The sequence below is a fragment of the Echiichthys vipera genome (genome assembly GCF_963691815.1).
Source record: "Echiichthys vipera genome assembly, chromosome: 3".
NCBI lineage: Eukaryota > Metazoa > Chordata > Actinopteri > Perciformes > Trachinidae > Echiichthys > Echiichthys vipera.
The window spans coordinates 34,783,270-34,801,353 of record NC_139828.1 but is presented as its reverse complement, the minus strand read 5'-3'; the positions used below and the strand labels follow the sequence as shown (position 1 = coordinate 34,801,353).

Here is an 18,084-nt window from a genome sequence, read left to right as displayed (position 1 = left end):
GGCACCACTGACTGGAGGGAACCAAGCAGCCCTTCCTGGTTTGGACGGACCACAAGAACCTAGAGTACATCCGAACCGCAAAGAGACTCAACTCTCTGCAGGCGCACTGGGCCCTCTTCTTCACCAGGTTCAATTTCACCCTCTCCTGTAGACTCGATTCCGGCTATGTCAAACCTGATGCCCTGTCACATCAGTTCCAGAGGGAGGATGATGACGCCAGTGCTTCAGAGATCATCCTTCCATCTTTACATTACATTACATGGGAAATTGAGGAGAGGGTGAGAGCCACCACTGAGGGAAAGCCTGGTTTTAGTCCCTGTCCACCAAGTTGCTTGTATGTGCCTGCAGCCTTGAGGTCGGATATTCCCATGGGCCCATGCTTCAAGGTTGTCCTGTCATCCTAGAATCCAGAGAACCCGGGATGTCCTTCTGCAACATTTCTGGTAGAACCAGAACCCACCGAGCCTCCTGCAGCCTCTCCCAGCGCCACATTGCCCTTGGTCCCACATCTCAGTGGACTTTGTCATGGGCCTGCCACTATCAGATTGTAAAACAGCTATCCTGACTATTGTAGATTCTGTCACAGTTCAGCCTGCTAGCCACACCTCATCAGTCTAACTCTACTCACCTGTGCACTCACTCCTCTGCCGAATTGTTCTTTGCCATGCAAGACTCTCCAGCATTGTCCTGCCTGACTTTCCAGTACCAACCTTGCCTGTCACGGATTCCACTGCTTCGTCTGCCTTCTGATAATTGCCTCAGCCTTCTGTCCCTGACGAAGATTTCAGTCTCTGTTCTCCTTGTTCCTGCTTACTTGTTTCTGACTGCTCGCCCGGTTATATGGTTCCTGCTGCCTGCTCCTTATCAGATTGTCTGCCTGTTCTGTTCTCTTCTTGGTACCAAACTTGTGTCTGCCTTGACCAATCCCCCTGCCACTGTGTTGTTGTACTGTTGTTGAACCATCTCCATTTGTTCTGTGTCTTTTGTGCTGCAATTGGGTCCATACATCACCTGTTACAAGAGATCAGTCACGAGGCACTAGCGGCCAAGAGACTCCCTGCTTATCTCCCTGCTCAAAAAAGCTTTGTTTGGATTGTCGCAGCTGTCTCTCCACTATGCATGTCAGGCCGTGTTCCGAATGTAGTATTAGTCGTTTTTTACATAAGACAGGGGATAGAGAGGTGGAGTAAGTTCCATCAATTTTTAAAAGTTCCTCTGCAATTAGCCTAGCCCATTCAGCCCTCTCATTTGAGAAATATAGGATATCACTCGTCCCCGAATAGTAGCTTTAAGTGCTTCCCACTGTAGGTGCAACCGGCGCCCAAAGATGATTGTTCATTTTCTGGATTAACTCAAACTGTCAGTTTGATTACAGTAGGCCCACAGCCTGTTGGAAAGAAGACCTCAAAATGCCTTCACCCCCACAACAGGTCACACCCAGGTGTGAATCCTCTAAGGCACCCAAACTGTTCATTGGCTGAATTGACCCCCAGGTGATGACATCATCCGGGCCTATATAAAGTGAAGCACACAATCTCTCGCTCTTTTTCTACTGAATCTTTTCTACTGGATCCTTCGACCGGATCCTCCTGCTCTTCTCCAACTCTACGCGTCCCTGCGGATCCAGGAGACCAGCTGCCCGCTGTCCCCTCGGCCCTGGACCTGGCCTATGGCGTGGGATCATCACAAAGGTTAACCAACCGGTTATCCTCAACTGAGCACAGCACAGAGCGATCCGAATCCTCTTTTGCCTAAGAGCCACAAATAAGACAAGAACTACCACGGAGCTTCCTTTCTTCACCCAACCACTGGCATCAAGCAATGCGCAACATCTCCTATCTCATGGACTGGTAACTAATCACCAACTGGGCATTACTACATGTTATAGGACTTTATGAACGACTAGATACCATTGTAACTTTGTCATAAAAACTGAGAGATCAGGCTTCCGGCCTTTGTGTAACAAAGAGAATGTTCACACCTTCTTCGAGCCCCCACCTCTTCTCTTTGTCTCTCTCTCTCTCACACACACACACACACACGCACACACACACACATACACACAAACATACGTTTGCTGTTAGCTTTAGTTAGTTTATTGTGTTTTGTTTGTTGCATTTATTAACCTGTTAATAAATGTTTGTGTTTACCATATGTCTGATTATTTAATATTACACAAAGATGAATGAGCCAGCTTCTACTAAGAAAAGAACTTCTTAAATCCTTCAACTAGTTAAACTATTATATTTATTGGTGTTTAACCCTTAATTAGTAGTTTAATATATTTTACGAGACTTTAATATTAGTTATCACTCCGTCTATGACGGTGGTGCCCCGAGGAACTCTGGTTTAACTAGAGTCATTTTTATTATTATCTTTGATAATTATTGGTGATAACTAATATTTCCTTGATTAACGGTAAGTTTATTGAGAATACTCAATCTCATAATCTGAACGTGAGTCAAGGCACTATATTTGATTGGTTCTCCGTGTGACGTTTTTAATAAATTGAAGTTATTAATTTTTAGTAATTTTTCTTTATTAATTTTCCTTATCAAGTATTTCATTTGATAGTCACTATTGATCCAATTAAACCCAAAGTACCTACATTGGCGCCCCGTGTGAGGCTTAGTTATGTTGGCTTGGCAATAATTCATAATTGTGTGATATTAATATTCGTCATATTTTTGGACATTTTACAATTTTTGGATTTTTCATCCAAAATTTTCCAAAAGTCGTTCCATTTAACCCAACTTGTCTTCCGCAGGAGTAGACATCCAGCTGTACTTACAAACAAGTACAAAGTGGTGTTATTTGATTAATCCCAAATTTAGCTAAAGTGATTTGAGAATATTGATAACCTCTGTAAGCCTGATAGTTACCCTTAAGATTTTGCTATTGCTGCTAGCTATTGAAGTTTGGTTTAGCATTTGAATATCACATATTCAATGCAATCCAATGAGTCTTGTCATAAATTGTTGCTAAATTAAGTGCTCCTTCCCATTAACTCATAGCGTGCCCCCGGCCCTATGAACCCGAGAGTTTTAACTGTTGGAACTGCCTTGCATTTCAACCTGAGTGGAGATAGATAGAGCCACAGTGTGCTACCAGCCCCTGTGAAATAAAGTTACATGCCCAGCTGTTTCTTCCACGTGTCTCAGCTTGAGTAGTACTTTATAGATATTATTCCCTGACTGACTGCCCTGCATCTCAGTTAGTGTAAATTCTGGTCCCAGAACCACATGGTGCTGTAGTTGCCCCTCCCCGCGCAGGAAGCAAGCTACCCACAAAGTGTAGATCAGAGGAACTGTTGTTTTAGGCTAGTGTACTACCCAATTTACATCACAAGGTGTCTGCCAAGCAACACCAGAGCCAAAACAATTGCATTGTTGTACTAGACAACAAGTTTTTATCTCACCTTCCATTTTAAACAATGGAGAACCCATGTGTAGAGAATTTAATTTCTTCCCTAGCACAGAGCCTTAAACCTGGCTACCCTGAGTTCATTAACACATTGAACTTAAGTGAGTGCAGTAAAGAAATAGACTCCCTTCTCAGCGACACATCTAAAGGGTCAGTGTTGAAATGTTTGCTCCTGAACTTCCACCGGCAAATTAACATTGTCTGTCAGAGCAAAACAGCATTAGAAAAGGAGATAGAATCCCTTAAAGCTCAAAATGCTAATCTCATTAGTGAAGTTCAGATAGCAAATCACAAAGTCCTGCGTTATTTAGAAGATTTGCACTCAACAGAGTCACAGCTCTTCTCCCACAAAAAGGAATTGTTAGGGCTTAGATGTGAAACTCTTGCCCCACCAAAGTCGTTCAGCCTTGCTGATTCTGGCTTTTCAAATTCAAATTCCTCCCTCAATGAGAGATTGACGCCCTCTCCAGAGCAGACCAAGGAAGTTCAGTCCTGCTCTACCTCCTCACTGCATCACTTTGAGAGTGATGACAGAGCTAGCATAGTCTTGCCTTCACAAACGGTGACTTCACAATGTCCCCGCCTTGAAGAGCTTGAGCTTCTAGCTAAAGATATGGACGTGTTTGATCCAGACAACTGCGATCATAACATTGAGGACCATTTTAGGGAATTAGATCAAAATCTAATTGACCTGCCCAATGCAACACAGAGAGAGAAAGTTAAACTTGTGTGGAAAACCAGCTCAAAAGCTGTCCGCAAAGTTATACAGTCTCAACCTGCCAGAGTCAGAAATGACTACAATGAGCTCCGTCATGCACTGACAGAAGAATTTGCTTCTACTGCAGACGAAATCGCTGCTTTGGTTGCAGCTAGTCAAATTAAACATTCCCGTCAAGAGAGTCCCAGAGACTATTACAGACGTTTGAGACACGTATACTTTCAAGGAAAGAATGCACCAGGCTTAGAAGAGAACCCAACCTTTAAGTCCCTGTACTTGCAGAATCTTCATCCTTGTATACGTACACACGTTATTCTTGAGACAAGAAAAGATAACCTCTCTCTTAACGAGGTTAGGAAAATAGCACAGGTGGCTTGGGAAACTGTTGTCAATTGCAAAGCAAGGGAAACAACATCTGCTTCCAGCAGCTCAAACACCGTGAGGTCACACAGACCTTCTGTCTCAGAACCCCATCCTCAGAACAGATCGAAAGGGGGGGACAAAACACAGCATAGGGACGCAGAGCGTAAACGCCATGTCCGCCAGCTGCCACGGGATAGTCATGCCCAGAGCAGGAGCTGTAGAAGGCCATACTCTGAGATCCTGGCCCAGCATAATGACCTGCCAAACCACTGCTCAGATGATGACCACAGCATCTCTGACCGCAGTTCAGAACCCGACAGTGACAGCGCCTCTGAGTGTCTTTCTGTACACGGCTACAGGCAGCGTTACAGCCCTGAGCCACAAGTGAAGAAGAACTTCAAACAACAGAGCTCCAGAGTCCGCTCCTCTCGGTTTTGTAGGTAACAGTCCTTCTGCACTAATAGTAAGATTAATGCAAGCTCAGCACCCTTACTTTTCTTACAGTTAAATTGGTAAACTTTGATTTGTTAGCAGCCGCAGCAAACTCAATAAGACCCAAATTGTAATTGGACTTAACACCTTGTACAAACTTTGCAAATACTTTTGGATCAACTCCTTGTATTTTGTAATAAGCTCACTGGTAAACACTAGTTTAGGACACATCTTGGATTGACACACCAATCATACAACTGTCCTCATGCAACTGACAGCTGCATCTCATCTGTATCTCACCCCAAGTCATTTACATAACTAACACTTCTGTTCTCACTAACCTGAAGAGTAGCTGAGAAACAATGTTTATTATGTATTTCGTATAGTGCCATTGTCATGTTTAGATTTTGTTTTGTAGCTTTTGTTCTTGCCTAGTCGAGATATTAGTAGTGTTTAGCCAATTCCCAGTTGGTGAAATAACTGCCCAAAACGTTGCAAACACTAAATGAACTGACAAATGAACTCTGTACATCTATGGACTGTGAAAGATGCCCTTAAAACCGCACATCGGGTGCAGTCTCAAGGACATCGGGGGGGTATGTAGGTGCAACCGGCGCCCAAAGATGATTGTTCATTTTCTGGATTAACTCAAACTGTCAGTTTGATTACAGTAGGCCCACAGCCTGTTGGAAAGAAGACCTCAAAATGCCTTCACCCCCACAACAGGTCACACCCAGGTGTGAATCCTCTAAGGCACCCAAACTGTTCATTGGCTGAATTGACCCCCAGGTGATGACATCATCCGGGCCTATATAAAGTGAAGCACACAATCTCTCGCTCTTTTTCTACTGAATCTTTTCTACTGGATCCTTCGACCGGATCCTCCTGCTCTTCTCCAACTCTACGCGTCCCTGCGGATCCAGGAGACCAGCTGCCCGCTGTCCCCTCGGCCCTGGACCTGGCCTATGGCGTGGGATCATCACAAAGGTTAACCAACCGGTTATCCTCAACTGAGCACAGCACAGAGCGATCCGAATCCTCTTTTGCCTAAGAGCCACAAATAAGACAAGAACTACCACGGAGCTTCCTTTCTTCACCCAACCACTGGCATCAAGCAATGCGCAACATCTCCTATCTCATGGACTGGTAACTAATCACCAACTGGGCATTACTACATGTTATAGGACTTTATGAACGACTAGATACCATTGTAACTTTGTCATAAAAACTGAGAGATCAGGCTTCCGGCCTTTGTGTAACAAAGAGAATGTTCACACCTTCTTCGAGCCCCCACCTCTTCTCTTTGTCTCTCTCTCTCTCACACACACACACACACACGCACACACACACACATACACACAAACATACGTTTGCTGTTAGCTTTAGTTAGTTTATTGTGTTTTGTTTGTTGCATTTATTAACCTGTTAATAAATGTTTGTGTTTACCATATGTCTGATTATTTAATATTACACAAAGATGAATGAGCCAGCTTCTACTAAGAAAAGAACTTCTTAAATCCTTCAACTAGTTAAACTATTATATTTATTGGTGTTTAACCCTTAATTAGTAGTTTAATATATTTTACGAGACTTTAATATTAGTTATCACTCCGTCTATGACGGTGGTGCCCCGAGGAACTCTGGTTTAACTAGAGTCATTTTTATTATTATCTTTGATAATTATTGGTGATAACTAATATTTCCTTGATTAACGGTAAGTTTATTGAGAATACTCAATCTCATAATCTGAACGTGAGTCAAGGCACTATATTTGATTGGTTCTCCGTGTGACGTTTTTAATAAATTGAAGTTATTAATTTTTAGTAATTTTTCTTTATTAATTTTCCTTATCAAGTATTTCATTTGATAGTCACTATTGATCCAATTAAACCCAAAGTACCTACACCACAGAGTGCCACTGCTTACGTCATGGGTGTCATTAAACTCTATGTAGGTCCCATAAGGGGCTGTACCAGTGTCAAGACCTTAGTAATTTTGATTGCGTTGTTCATTCCCTTAGTATTCCAATACCTGTCTTTACAGCATTAGCCATAGGAACAATAATAATAAGTTAGAATGACACTTCATTGCCTAAAGTTTTCTGTAGTCAAGCGGAGGAAGAGAGTAGGGAGGAAGAATAAAGCAGAACAAAACAAACAAATAAATAGAAAAGTAAAAAGGTAACAAAACAATAACATTCATGACCTCTCTGAGGGCTAATACCATAGCAAGGAATATTATCAGAGCGCTCCAGCTCGCAGCTAACAGCGAGACTGAGCTTCCGGGGTCTCTTCCCAAACAATAACAGTATTTGAGTATTAAGTCACAGAGGAAAAAAAACAACAAAGAATTTTCCACTTAGTGGTACGGCTTTTAATGAATACCAGTACATTATTCTGATCTGCACAGATAAGGCACCCTGAACAGATATGAAACCCTCATATAGATCAAGGTTTTCAATAGTCTTCTCATATTAACTTTCCTCCTATTTGAAAAACATTTATGCAATAAGCCTAGAAATAATAACCTAGTTTTTTTCACAATAATTCCACTTTGTGTCAAAGAAAGTTTGAAATAAAGTACTAACTTTTAGTTATTTTGGCCTGTCCTAGTTACGTTTGCCTTCTCTCATCCCACAACTCCTTCATTACCCCAGGAAACGAACGTCTCCAGCCAAGGTTGAGCACATGGCCGGGGTCAAGGACTCACTGCTGGCCCATTCCTCAGACCCTGTGGAGATGAGGAGACTCAACTATCAGACACAAGGTAAGGACACAAACACACACACACACACACACACACACACACACACACACACACACACACACACACACACACACACACACACACACACACACACACATAAGCTCTCTCACACAGACACACACACACACACACACACACACACATACACACACATCATGCAGTCATGCCTGCAAGTAGACTCTTATTGAGGTCCAAATCATCTCTCTGTTGTACCCATGGCCTTAACAATGTAACACTGAAATATATCTACTAAGGTTTGGCTGTATCGATACATACTTTATTATGAATCCTCAAATACAACCTCAACAGCAGAGAGAACCAGGCCATTATTTGAAACATGCTTCTATAGAATTGTGATGTGGGAGGAGCCGTCTTTTGTGCCCCAGTTCAGGAAGTCCCATTCATTTCCCCCATTGACATTGTTATGTGACTCAGAGTTGGAGCATGAAACTGAATGATCAGAACAAGACATTAACAAGTACATTACAAAATATCTAGTTCTTAAAAATTTCAGGGTAAAAGTTAACCATGTCTCCTAACCCCCTAACCCTGTGTGACCGGCCCAGGAAGTGTTTTTCTCAATGTTGGAGACAATGTTGTCTCAATGTCTACTTTGCAGCTCTATTAGATTTGATTAGATCTGTTCAATTGAACAAAATGTAACATTCTGATTAATGGCAGATTGGTTGCGGTTGGTGAAAAAATTCAACATTAAAATAGGAAAAATATGAATCATATTCTCTAAAATGTGAACAGTGCAGAGCTGTTGCTCTCCTGTGTGTATTTACACAAGAGGAACAGTAACGTCAGTGATTATTCACAAGCTAAAATGTTTAGTTCCGTTTCCTCTGTCAAGTTCATTACAGCATTTTTGCTGCTTAAATGCCCCACAATATTTGCTGCAGTGACTTTACTGTGCTGGAATCATTTATAATCACTGAAATCAGCTTTTTTTTCATTAAAGAGATATCAATGCAACAGCCTACATGGACTGGTAGAGGGATAGTTAAAATCATTCATTCAGATGGGCGGTAGGTGGATCATTTAAATGTACGAGTGGAATTGAAGAGCCTCTCAACATATCATGTTTGTCAAACATACAGGGACGTGCAGTGATGCTCCTTCTCAGTTATACAGGTTATCAGTGTATTTGCTCATATGCAGTCAAATGGACTTACTAACAAAGAAATAAATACAACCCATTTGCTGCATGCGCCTTACTTTGATGATGTGCTGTCTAACTAGCAAAGGTAGAGTTGGACTCGCCCTAGTTGCCCTTGGACCTGTACTATAAGCCATGCACTTTAGATCGTCTAAATAGGGTCCACTTTCATTTGGGCTTTTCACATAGAGATTCCATAACAGCACCACCTATGAAGGAAAACCAGAATGTGGCATAATGCTGCCCCAATTGTGATTTCACACTCAACGCCAGCATTCCAGAAGCAAGAGAGACATTGGTGTCTAGTGTTAGTGAGCCGATCTGTACTGTTAATCACACACTTGAACACAAACTGCCAACTTTATTCTGTAAATTTACACAGTTGTCAGTACAGAGAATGACAGAGATGGACTGCAGTGCCCCAGCACCCACACATGTGTCTGAGAGAGGGACAAAGAGAAACGAAAGGGGAAAAGATTTCATATGGACCTTTTATTCATTGAATTACCAATTACAATTTAACTAGAGACAAAAATAACTAGAGACCATCTTGTGCTGGAACCAGCTGCAAAGCCAAATTGGGCCAGGGGTGTAAAGTGGTGGGGTCAACGGCTTCCTACTTCCAACCCCCTTGTGCAGGCCACACCCATCTTTGAACTCAACTTTCATTTTGATCTCATCTACACCCCTGTAAAGGTTCGTGTCTGCATCCTGTGCGGCTCTCATTCCGTCACGGTGACAAAATAATTGACACTTGACAGACATACACTGAACAAAAACACTTTTATTTTGCTCTAGTTTTTCACGAGTTGAAATCAAAGATCTAAGACTTTTTCTTTGTACACCAAAAGCCTATTTCTCTCAAATTCTGTTCACAAATGTTTTTAAATCTGTGTAAGTGAGCACTTCACCTTCCCTGAGATAATCCATCCACCTGACAGGTGTGACATATCAACATGCTGATTAGACAGCATGATTATTGCACAGGTGTGCATGGTCATTATAAGAGGCCACTCTAAAATGGGCAGTTTAGATGAGGTTAGCGCAGGAGACTCCAGCTGGAAGACAAAATAAAAGAGACTTCTGTGATTTTTGACCACAGTCATGAAGCTGAAGCAGGAAAAGCTAAAACTGAGTGACTGTAAGATATTTAATTGCATTTCCTTTTAGTGAAATGCTCTGAATGAATTTAAATTCCCCCTGGTAAACAGTAAACTCAGGTGCCTCAGGAGGGTGAAACAGGCTACATTTTACTAAAGCAAGAATAACGCAATCTATATTTTAGTAGTTTAAACAAACAATGGTGATTATTTTGATTCAAAAATAAAATCTAGTTAACATTGGGTGTTTTTTTTCAAAGCTATTTTTGCTTTGACCTTGATCCGGAAAAGTGAAAGGTTGCTTTTTTGCCGTCCAATAATGGCGTTCTTTGTGTAAGTACTTATGAGAAAAACAACAGTTTGAAAACAGATATTGACTTGCAAAATGCCTTAAGAGGAGAGGGAAGGAGGGAGTAAGGTGAGAGGGGGGAGGAGTAGAGCAGAGGGAGGGACTAAGGGGGGTAAGAGGAGAGAAGGAGGGGAGAGAAAGAGGAGAGGGATGGAGGGAGTATAAGGAGAGAGATAGGAGTAGAGCAAAGAATAAATACTGTTAAAGTTTAAATTGAAGAATTTGATTTCTGGCTGTTTTGTTACCTTGTACTTTTACTTTTCATACTTAAGTACATTTGATGAAAGCTACTTTTACTCAAGTAATTTTAGTATGGGTAATTTGTACGTTTACTTACATGGGCCTATTAGGGCTTTTTTGAGGGCGAGAAAGTCGTACTGAATGAAGGGCTTGGCGCACGATACAAAGGGAATTTAAAGTTCAGCAAAATGCAGCATAAGAAATGTTTAGTGAACTACAAATGTCTGTAAAACATAATGGGACTGTGCATAAACAGGGTAGATATTAGGTCTGATGAAATGTTCCAACCTCATTGGGCTGCTCTTTCTACCAGCAGTCCACATGGCTTCTTAATATTCATAATGACTGATCATGCAGGTAGGCAGCTACATCTGCAGGTAGTAAGGTAATCTAAAGGTGGTTAGCCTACCTAATGTGTATATGATGCACCTGAATGCAAGAAATGCAATATGTTAAATAAATGAAATAACAAATAGCAAGTTAAGTTCACACCTGGACATTATTTCTACATCACAGCTGATGCCATATGATACACATCAATTAAAGTTCCCCATCATTGTAGAACCTTTATTGACTTATAGAAAAGCCACTATAACGTTAGTAACAAGCAAATACGTTATCAATACACCTGTTCAACAGGTATATGTTCAACATGTCACATTCTAACAGAGCTGTCTGGTGTGTGTAGAGGTCTGTGTGCTTTAACTGCAGCAGACTGCTATTGTATTCAGACGAAGAGCTTTGTCACTCTTCTGTCTGACTTTTACACTCAGTTACTTTTTCATCTCTTCATCCATCCAGCTACTTCTCTTATCTCTTTCTCCCACCTGTCTCTCAGTGGGCAGTTTTAGACTCACTGGGCCTCATTTATCAAACTTGCGTGGAAACGGGTGCAGATCTGAGCACATAATTGATTGTAGGAATGGACCCACGTGTGATTTATGAAACATTCGTATCGGACCAATCTCAGCGTATGAATGAGTGGACCTTGATAAATGTGGCGGCTGTATTCGATCATCATTAACATGTCACGCCCTTAAATATTCCTGTTTCGGAGGCCTCGCCCCCTGAGGTCAAACACGGAGAGAAGGAACGTAGGTTAGAAAATAAACTAGACACAGAGATCGGCATCCTGACGTCCGAGATGGAGCAAAATAAAGATGTGCTTTTTGGCAGTGTTAAGAGTGGAATAAAAGGGGCCATAAAAACGCTGTATGGAAAAAAATAACGGAGGGAGTCAAACCGAAGCAGCGCTCCACTGAGACCCGTTTGTGCCTGTGCGCACTGTTGGACAGGTGTGCCGTATTCAGCACCCCTGCCGTGATATGCACCCCCTCGCATTATAGGTGATATTCAAAAGATCCATTTAATTCATTTTATAATTATGGCTGCAGTTTATTTCCACAGAACATACAAAAAGGTGTTTTGTGTCCGCTATTATCCAAGTTTGTGATTTTAAACTCTTTAAAGTTGTTTAAAGACTGTAAGTAACCAATGTTCTGACCGTTGTGGGTTACCAGGATATATATATATATATATATATATATATATATATATATATACACACATATGTGTGTGTGTGTGTGTATATATATATATATATATATATAACTACTCCTATAGGTGGAAACAACAGCCTTCTGATCCAGAACATCACCTATAATGCAAGGGGTGCATTTCACGGAAGGGGGTGCCGGCGCTACCGGTGGGTCTTTAGGTATTCCGGAAGAGGATACCTTTGTCATCTAGAAGAACCATACCAAGATGTTAATCATCTGATACCTTGTTTGATTAATGCAATTTATCGAGGGTAGCCACTTACCGAGTAGATGACTTTGGCTCTGAAGTGCGTCTTGCTGCAGCCGCGCGCCAACACATCCATTCATTAATTCATTGTCGGTGTCGCGGGGGGCTGGAGCCGAGCTGTTTTGATATTTAAAAGAATTGCGTGTGTGGACCACCAATGGATGGTGCCTTCAGACGCACATGAGTACAATAAATCGCTCCAACAACAATTTTTATATATTTTTTATTCGTTTTAAGAATCCGTTTTGATCTGTTCTTAATGTGTGACTGCTTATGCTTAATGACAGCTGAGGTTTGTTCATTATTTTCAGCCAGATTTTGCTGTGCTGCACCGCAAATAGACAGGCTCAAATGTGCGTACACGATCTCAGACCTGACGTGAGATTTGATCGTAGCTCCCGCTCACGTCCAAATTGATAAATGCCGACGTTTGCCAGGAAATGGTCGTACGCACGTTTTTCTGCCGTACGTTGGTTTGATAAATGAGGCCCATTGTGTTTATCCATGTTCCTCTTCTCGATCAGATGGGTAGCATTTACCTAAGGTAGCAGTTAAAGGAAATTTGGCAGATGTTTACACCAACAGAAATGCATCAACGCATTTGACTGCCAACCTTTGTTCCCCCTGCAGTGAAAGCTCACTGGGTGGCCTCTAAAGCCAAACTGAAGAATTGATCTCCAACGTTTTATTTTCCATCAAAAAAATTCCAGTGCTTAAGAAATAACTTTTTAAACTAAGGATTGCTCATTAAAGGAGAACGTGAGCACCAGGCAAGGCAAGTTTATTTGTATAGCACAATTCAACAAGAAGGTAATTCAAAGTGCTTTAAATAAAACATTAAAAGCATTGGGTAAAAACAAACACATGAAACATATAAAAGATTTAAAAGACACAAAAGGTCATTTAAAACATAAAAGATGGTTACAGTTACAGAAGGTACAGTGCCGTTTACTGAAAAGCAGCAGCAACAAACAGAAAAGTCCTCAGTCTTGAATTAAAAGAACTGAGAATCGCAGCAGACCTGCAGTTTTCTGGAAGTTTGTTCCAGACATTTGGCGCATACAAAGAAGAAAGAAGCATTATTATACAGTGGAATAACATTAATGCTGTGACTTATCTGAGTAGACTTGAGTTCCAATTGACCACTCACTCATTCTATCTAAAACTCCCCTGGCTAATGAAATCAGATAATCTCTCTGTGGACTGATGAATGGCTGTTTTATCTAAGGTTGGCTGCATTCAGCTCTCGACTCAGCTTTCTGTACAGATGCTTGGGCCTGCCGACACCTCTCCCCACAAGGACAGCTTAGCTGCAAAAAACACAACATCACTTAAGATGTTAAAGCCAATCAGTTTAGTTTACAATTATCTTCAAGCCTGGAGGGATATTGTTTGGTTTTCCATAAGAAAGGATTTGGTCTCTTAGCTGACGTCTTTGGGAAGGTGACTTTGTCCTAGGGAGTAACACCTCACTCTTTAATATGTGGAAAGGTAGGAGCATTAAGAGATATATTTCAGAAAAGATATTTGTATGTGTATTCTGTGACTTCACCAACAGTTTAATATAAGGAACACATTTTGGTGTATTTGTAAATGCAAATACAGAGATATTTTACAGATACATAAAGCTACACAGGAGACAAAACAGATGTACAGCTCCTTTCTCAGTGCTCCCTGTGTTCTTTTCTTCTCTCTGTCTTCTCCTAACTGACCCGTTGTGTTTGTTTTGCCTGGTCTCCCCCTACAGGTCCCAGTGCCCTCAGTTGCCCGAATACTCCAAGTTAGTTTTCATCCCTCTTGTTTTTTACTAATATTTCCTCCCATTAACACCTCCTTCCCTTTTTTTTTACACAACACCAATTTGAACTAGAGCCCTCTTATTTAACCCCATCACCTTCTCTCATGGTCTTGTCTATGAGCGCGTCCACACAAAGGTGCGTTTTTCTTTAACCGCACAACTTTAGTATCGTTTTGGCCGACCATCCAGTCACAGCCGGCGTTATCAGAGCCTGGAAACTTGAAAACGCCCCCCATGGCGTTGACTCCTGGAAGGAGAAACCGCATACTTTGTTAAACGATGCCGTCGTCGTCCCACCTCCGACCTCTAACCCCCAAGGCGTCAAAACAACAACGCTAGTCTCTTTTTATAAATAAAGTTGCTAAGAAGGTGTGAAAAGTCTCTAAATGTAGTGAGAAAGTGGCGCCTGTGAGTGCTTTTGGAAGGGGAAGGGGCTCACAGCAGCACCCTCTGCTCGTTGAGGACACTGCAAAGGGATTGGTGCATCAGAGCCCAAAACACCACAAAAGTCTTTACTAACACCAGAAACAGTGGACAGATTTCTCTCTAGGGTGGAAGAGGATTTGGGAAGTCTCCAGATTTGGAGAGAAGCTCTCCGGTGTTTGTATTCTCCACAGCGTATCCCCGTCTCTTCTTCTCTGTTGTTGGTGTTTTTCTGTGGCAGTTATAGCGCCACATCCAGGCGTGGCATGTGTACTACAGCGTTTGGAGTTGCTGCACCTGGTTTCCTGTGAACGCAGATATTTATGAGTCGAAGCTGTGTGGACGGAAAACTTTTTAAGAACGAAGAAAAGATTGTTTTCGTGGCACATTCCCGCCCACCTATTGCTTCATGGGATTTCTTTAACCTATCAGCATGCTTGTTGATACTGACATCACCAGTGCGGTTATGGCATGCTATTGAAGACATGCATAGTCATACATCATTACTCTGCTCACAACACACACCCTTACTGTCACCCCATATCACTGCCACCAGTTGCACTGTAGTTATATTGTCCAGTTTGTCTGTGTGTGTTGGACTGCACTTACCACTCCACCTCTCTCTGCAGGAATGAGGGAACATCCTCCCATTGCTATCTGTGACCTTGCAGACTACATAGAGAGACTCAAGGCCAATGATGGTCTGCACTTCTCTCAGGAGTACGAGGTAACTTCCTGCTCTTTCAAGTGAAGCAACACACATTTTTTCAGCCACATTCAAAGTCTTTTGTCGTTTGCCAACTAACTACTTTTTCTCTGAAATACATGAATGATAGGATTTTATTAGTCTCACTTTACTGCACCCTGCTCTAGAGCTGAATATGGAAATATGGAAGATAAAATATTATGGAAACCAGCTTCAAAGTTGTTTTTAGTAAACTCTACAGTATATCAGATGGTTGTGTTAATTACATTTGAGAATGTCTTATTTTTCCAACAAACTTCTACATTAGGTTCATCAAACTTACAGTTAAACCTACTATTCTGTCAGTATCAACTGGTAATAAACGTGAAAGTACACACACTTAAGAAGTTTAGTTGAAGCACTATCAGTTCAGTTGTATTGTTAAGAGTTGTCAGACTATTTTTTCACATCGTCCAAGCTTTAGCTGTGACTTGTTATGAAGACGGTTCTCTTAACTTCTATGTAGTAGTGATACAGTTTTATAATGTTTTAGGATTCAATATTAATATCATTTCGAATATCAAGTATTATGGTAGTTATGTTCATTATTTTACAAAGCATTATAGTCTTTTAAACGCTAATTTAATACACATCAGTTATGTTAAGTGGGAACCATGCCAGCCAATAAGTGACTGATCATGTTATTTATAGGCCCAATACTGACTATTTCTACACCCTAGGCCAGACCTGGGCATTGTACGGCCCGCGGGCCACATCCGGCCCTTTGGTTGACTTTGACCGGCCCGTGTAAGGTTAATTGGAAATTACAAAATAAACATTTTGTCTTATTTTACCTCATGCATGGACTTAAGCTGCGTTGCTTTTATTTTTAAGTTGTTTTTTATTCACGTACATGATGACGCAATACGTATATCAAGACGTGCACGTGCGCAGGATTGGATCATTGTTGCTAGCAAGTCACAAGACGACTTTAGCCCTCAGAAATGTCCGCTGCTAAAAAAAGAAAGGTAGATGCCGAATGCAGGGTTTTCAACAAAAACTGGACTGCTAAGTATTTATTTACTGAAGTCGGAGGTAAAGCCGTCTGTTTAGTTTGCGGGGAGCAGATCGCCGTGTTTAAGGACTACAATTTGAGTCGGCATTACGAGACGAAACACGTGGAGAAATACAAGAACGTGACCGATGCTGAGAGGACGCGGACATCGGAAGCTTTGCTAGCTAAACTGCAAAAGCAGCAAGGCTTTTTTACCAAGCTTCACACATCCAGGGATGCTGCAACCAAGACCAGCTTTGTGATATCGCACAAAATCGCTAAAAACAGTAAGCCGTTCTCGTAGGGGGAGTTTGTCAAAGAGTGCTTGGTGGACTCTGCAGCACTAATATGCCCTGAAAAAAAAGCAGCATTTGAGAAAGTCCCGCTGTCCAGGCGAACCGTGACGAGAAGGGTCGAGGACATTGCGGGGAATCTGTAGCTTGAGCTGCAACATGAAGTGGCAAGTTTTGACTTTTTCTCCTTGGCTTTGGACGAAAGCTGTGATGTCCGTGACACAGCCCAGCTACTGGTATTTGTCCACGGGATAACGCCGGACTTCAAGATAACGAAGGAGCTGGCGGCAATGCGGCCAATGAAAGGGACGACTACAGGGAGCGATCTCTTCAAGGAGGTAAATGCGTGCATGGACACACTTGGACTGAAATGGGACAGACTGGCAGGTGTCACAACGGATGGTTGTCCGAATCTCACAGGGAAAAATGTCGGACTTTTAAAACGTATGCAAGATAAAGTGACTGAAATCGACGCAGATCAGAAATTGGTGTTTTTGCATTGTATTATTCACCAACATGTGTTGTGCAAGTCAGTGCTAAAAATTAACCACGTCGTTGATGTTGTTACTAAAATAGTAAACTTCATCAGGTCACGGGCATTGAATCACAGACAGTTTGTCGCACTTCTGGAGGACCATGAGTCTGAGCATAGTGACATAGGCTACCACACAGCTGTCAGATGGCTCAGCCTGGGCAAAGTGCTAAAAAGAGTTTGGGACCTGAAAACAGAGATTCAAGAGTTTTGTGAGAAGAGAGGCAAAGACATCCCAGAGCTCTCAGATGAGAACTGGATGGCAGATTTTGCATTTGCTGTTGATGTGACTGCACTGATGAATGACCTGAACACCAAACTGCAAGGCAGGGGCCTTTTTGTCCATGAAATGCAATCTCACTCACATGCAAACACTGAAAGAAGTCACACCATCAGCTGATCACCTCCGCAGGTACTCATCCATGTTAGGAGCATTGCATTGTGAGTTTTCAAGGAGATTTGAAGATCTCAGAACAATCAAGGATGAAATGTACATGATTTCCTCTCCATTTACCTGCAATGTGGTTGATGCACCCACTGATGTGCAGCTGGAACTCATTGACCTGCAGTCTGATGCAGTACTGGCAGAGCACTTTAAATCAGGATCTCTGCAGGATTTCTACTCTTCTCTCGAATCAGAATCAGAATCAGAATCAGAATCAGGTTTATTGCTAAGTATGTTGGACATACAGAGAATTTGACTCCGGCTTATGCTTTGCTCACAGTTTCCAAACATTTAACAGGACAAACCTAAACATAACAATAACAATAACATTTACATAACAATAACAGAACAACACAGAACAATAATTTAAGATAAAAAATAGAGGTAATATTAAAAATAGGTTAACAAGTAAATATGAGAAATTTAAAATAGAAAGATAAAATAAGTGTGTAAAGTAAAGTGACCAGGCTGTTATAAATATCTTTGTTATATTAT

General features: G+C 41.6%; 1 protein-coding gene across 1 annotated transcript in view; it reads left to right on the top strand.

The window, feature by feature from the left end:
- The window catches only part of ptprfa (protein tyrosine phosphatase receptor type Fa), a gene marked incomplete at its 5' end in the record, with an annotated part of 414,741 nt that overhangs the window by 286,870 nt on the left and 109,787 nt on the right, over nt 1-18,084 (top strand). The window contains 2 exons of the mRNA XM_083911493.1: nt 7,593-7,702; nt 15,210-15,307. Coding sequence (XP_083767619.1) covers nt 7,593-7,702; nt 15,210-15,307 — 208 coding nt within the window. The remainder of the gene's footprint in view (nt 1-7,592; nt 7,703-15,209; nt 15,308-18,084) is intronic.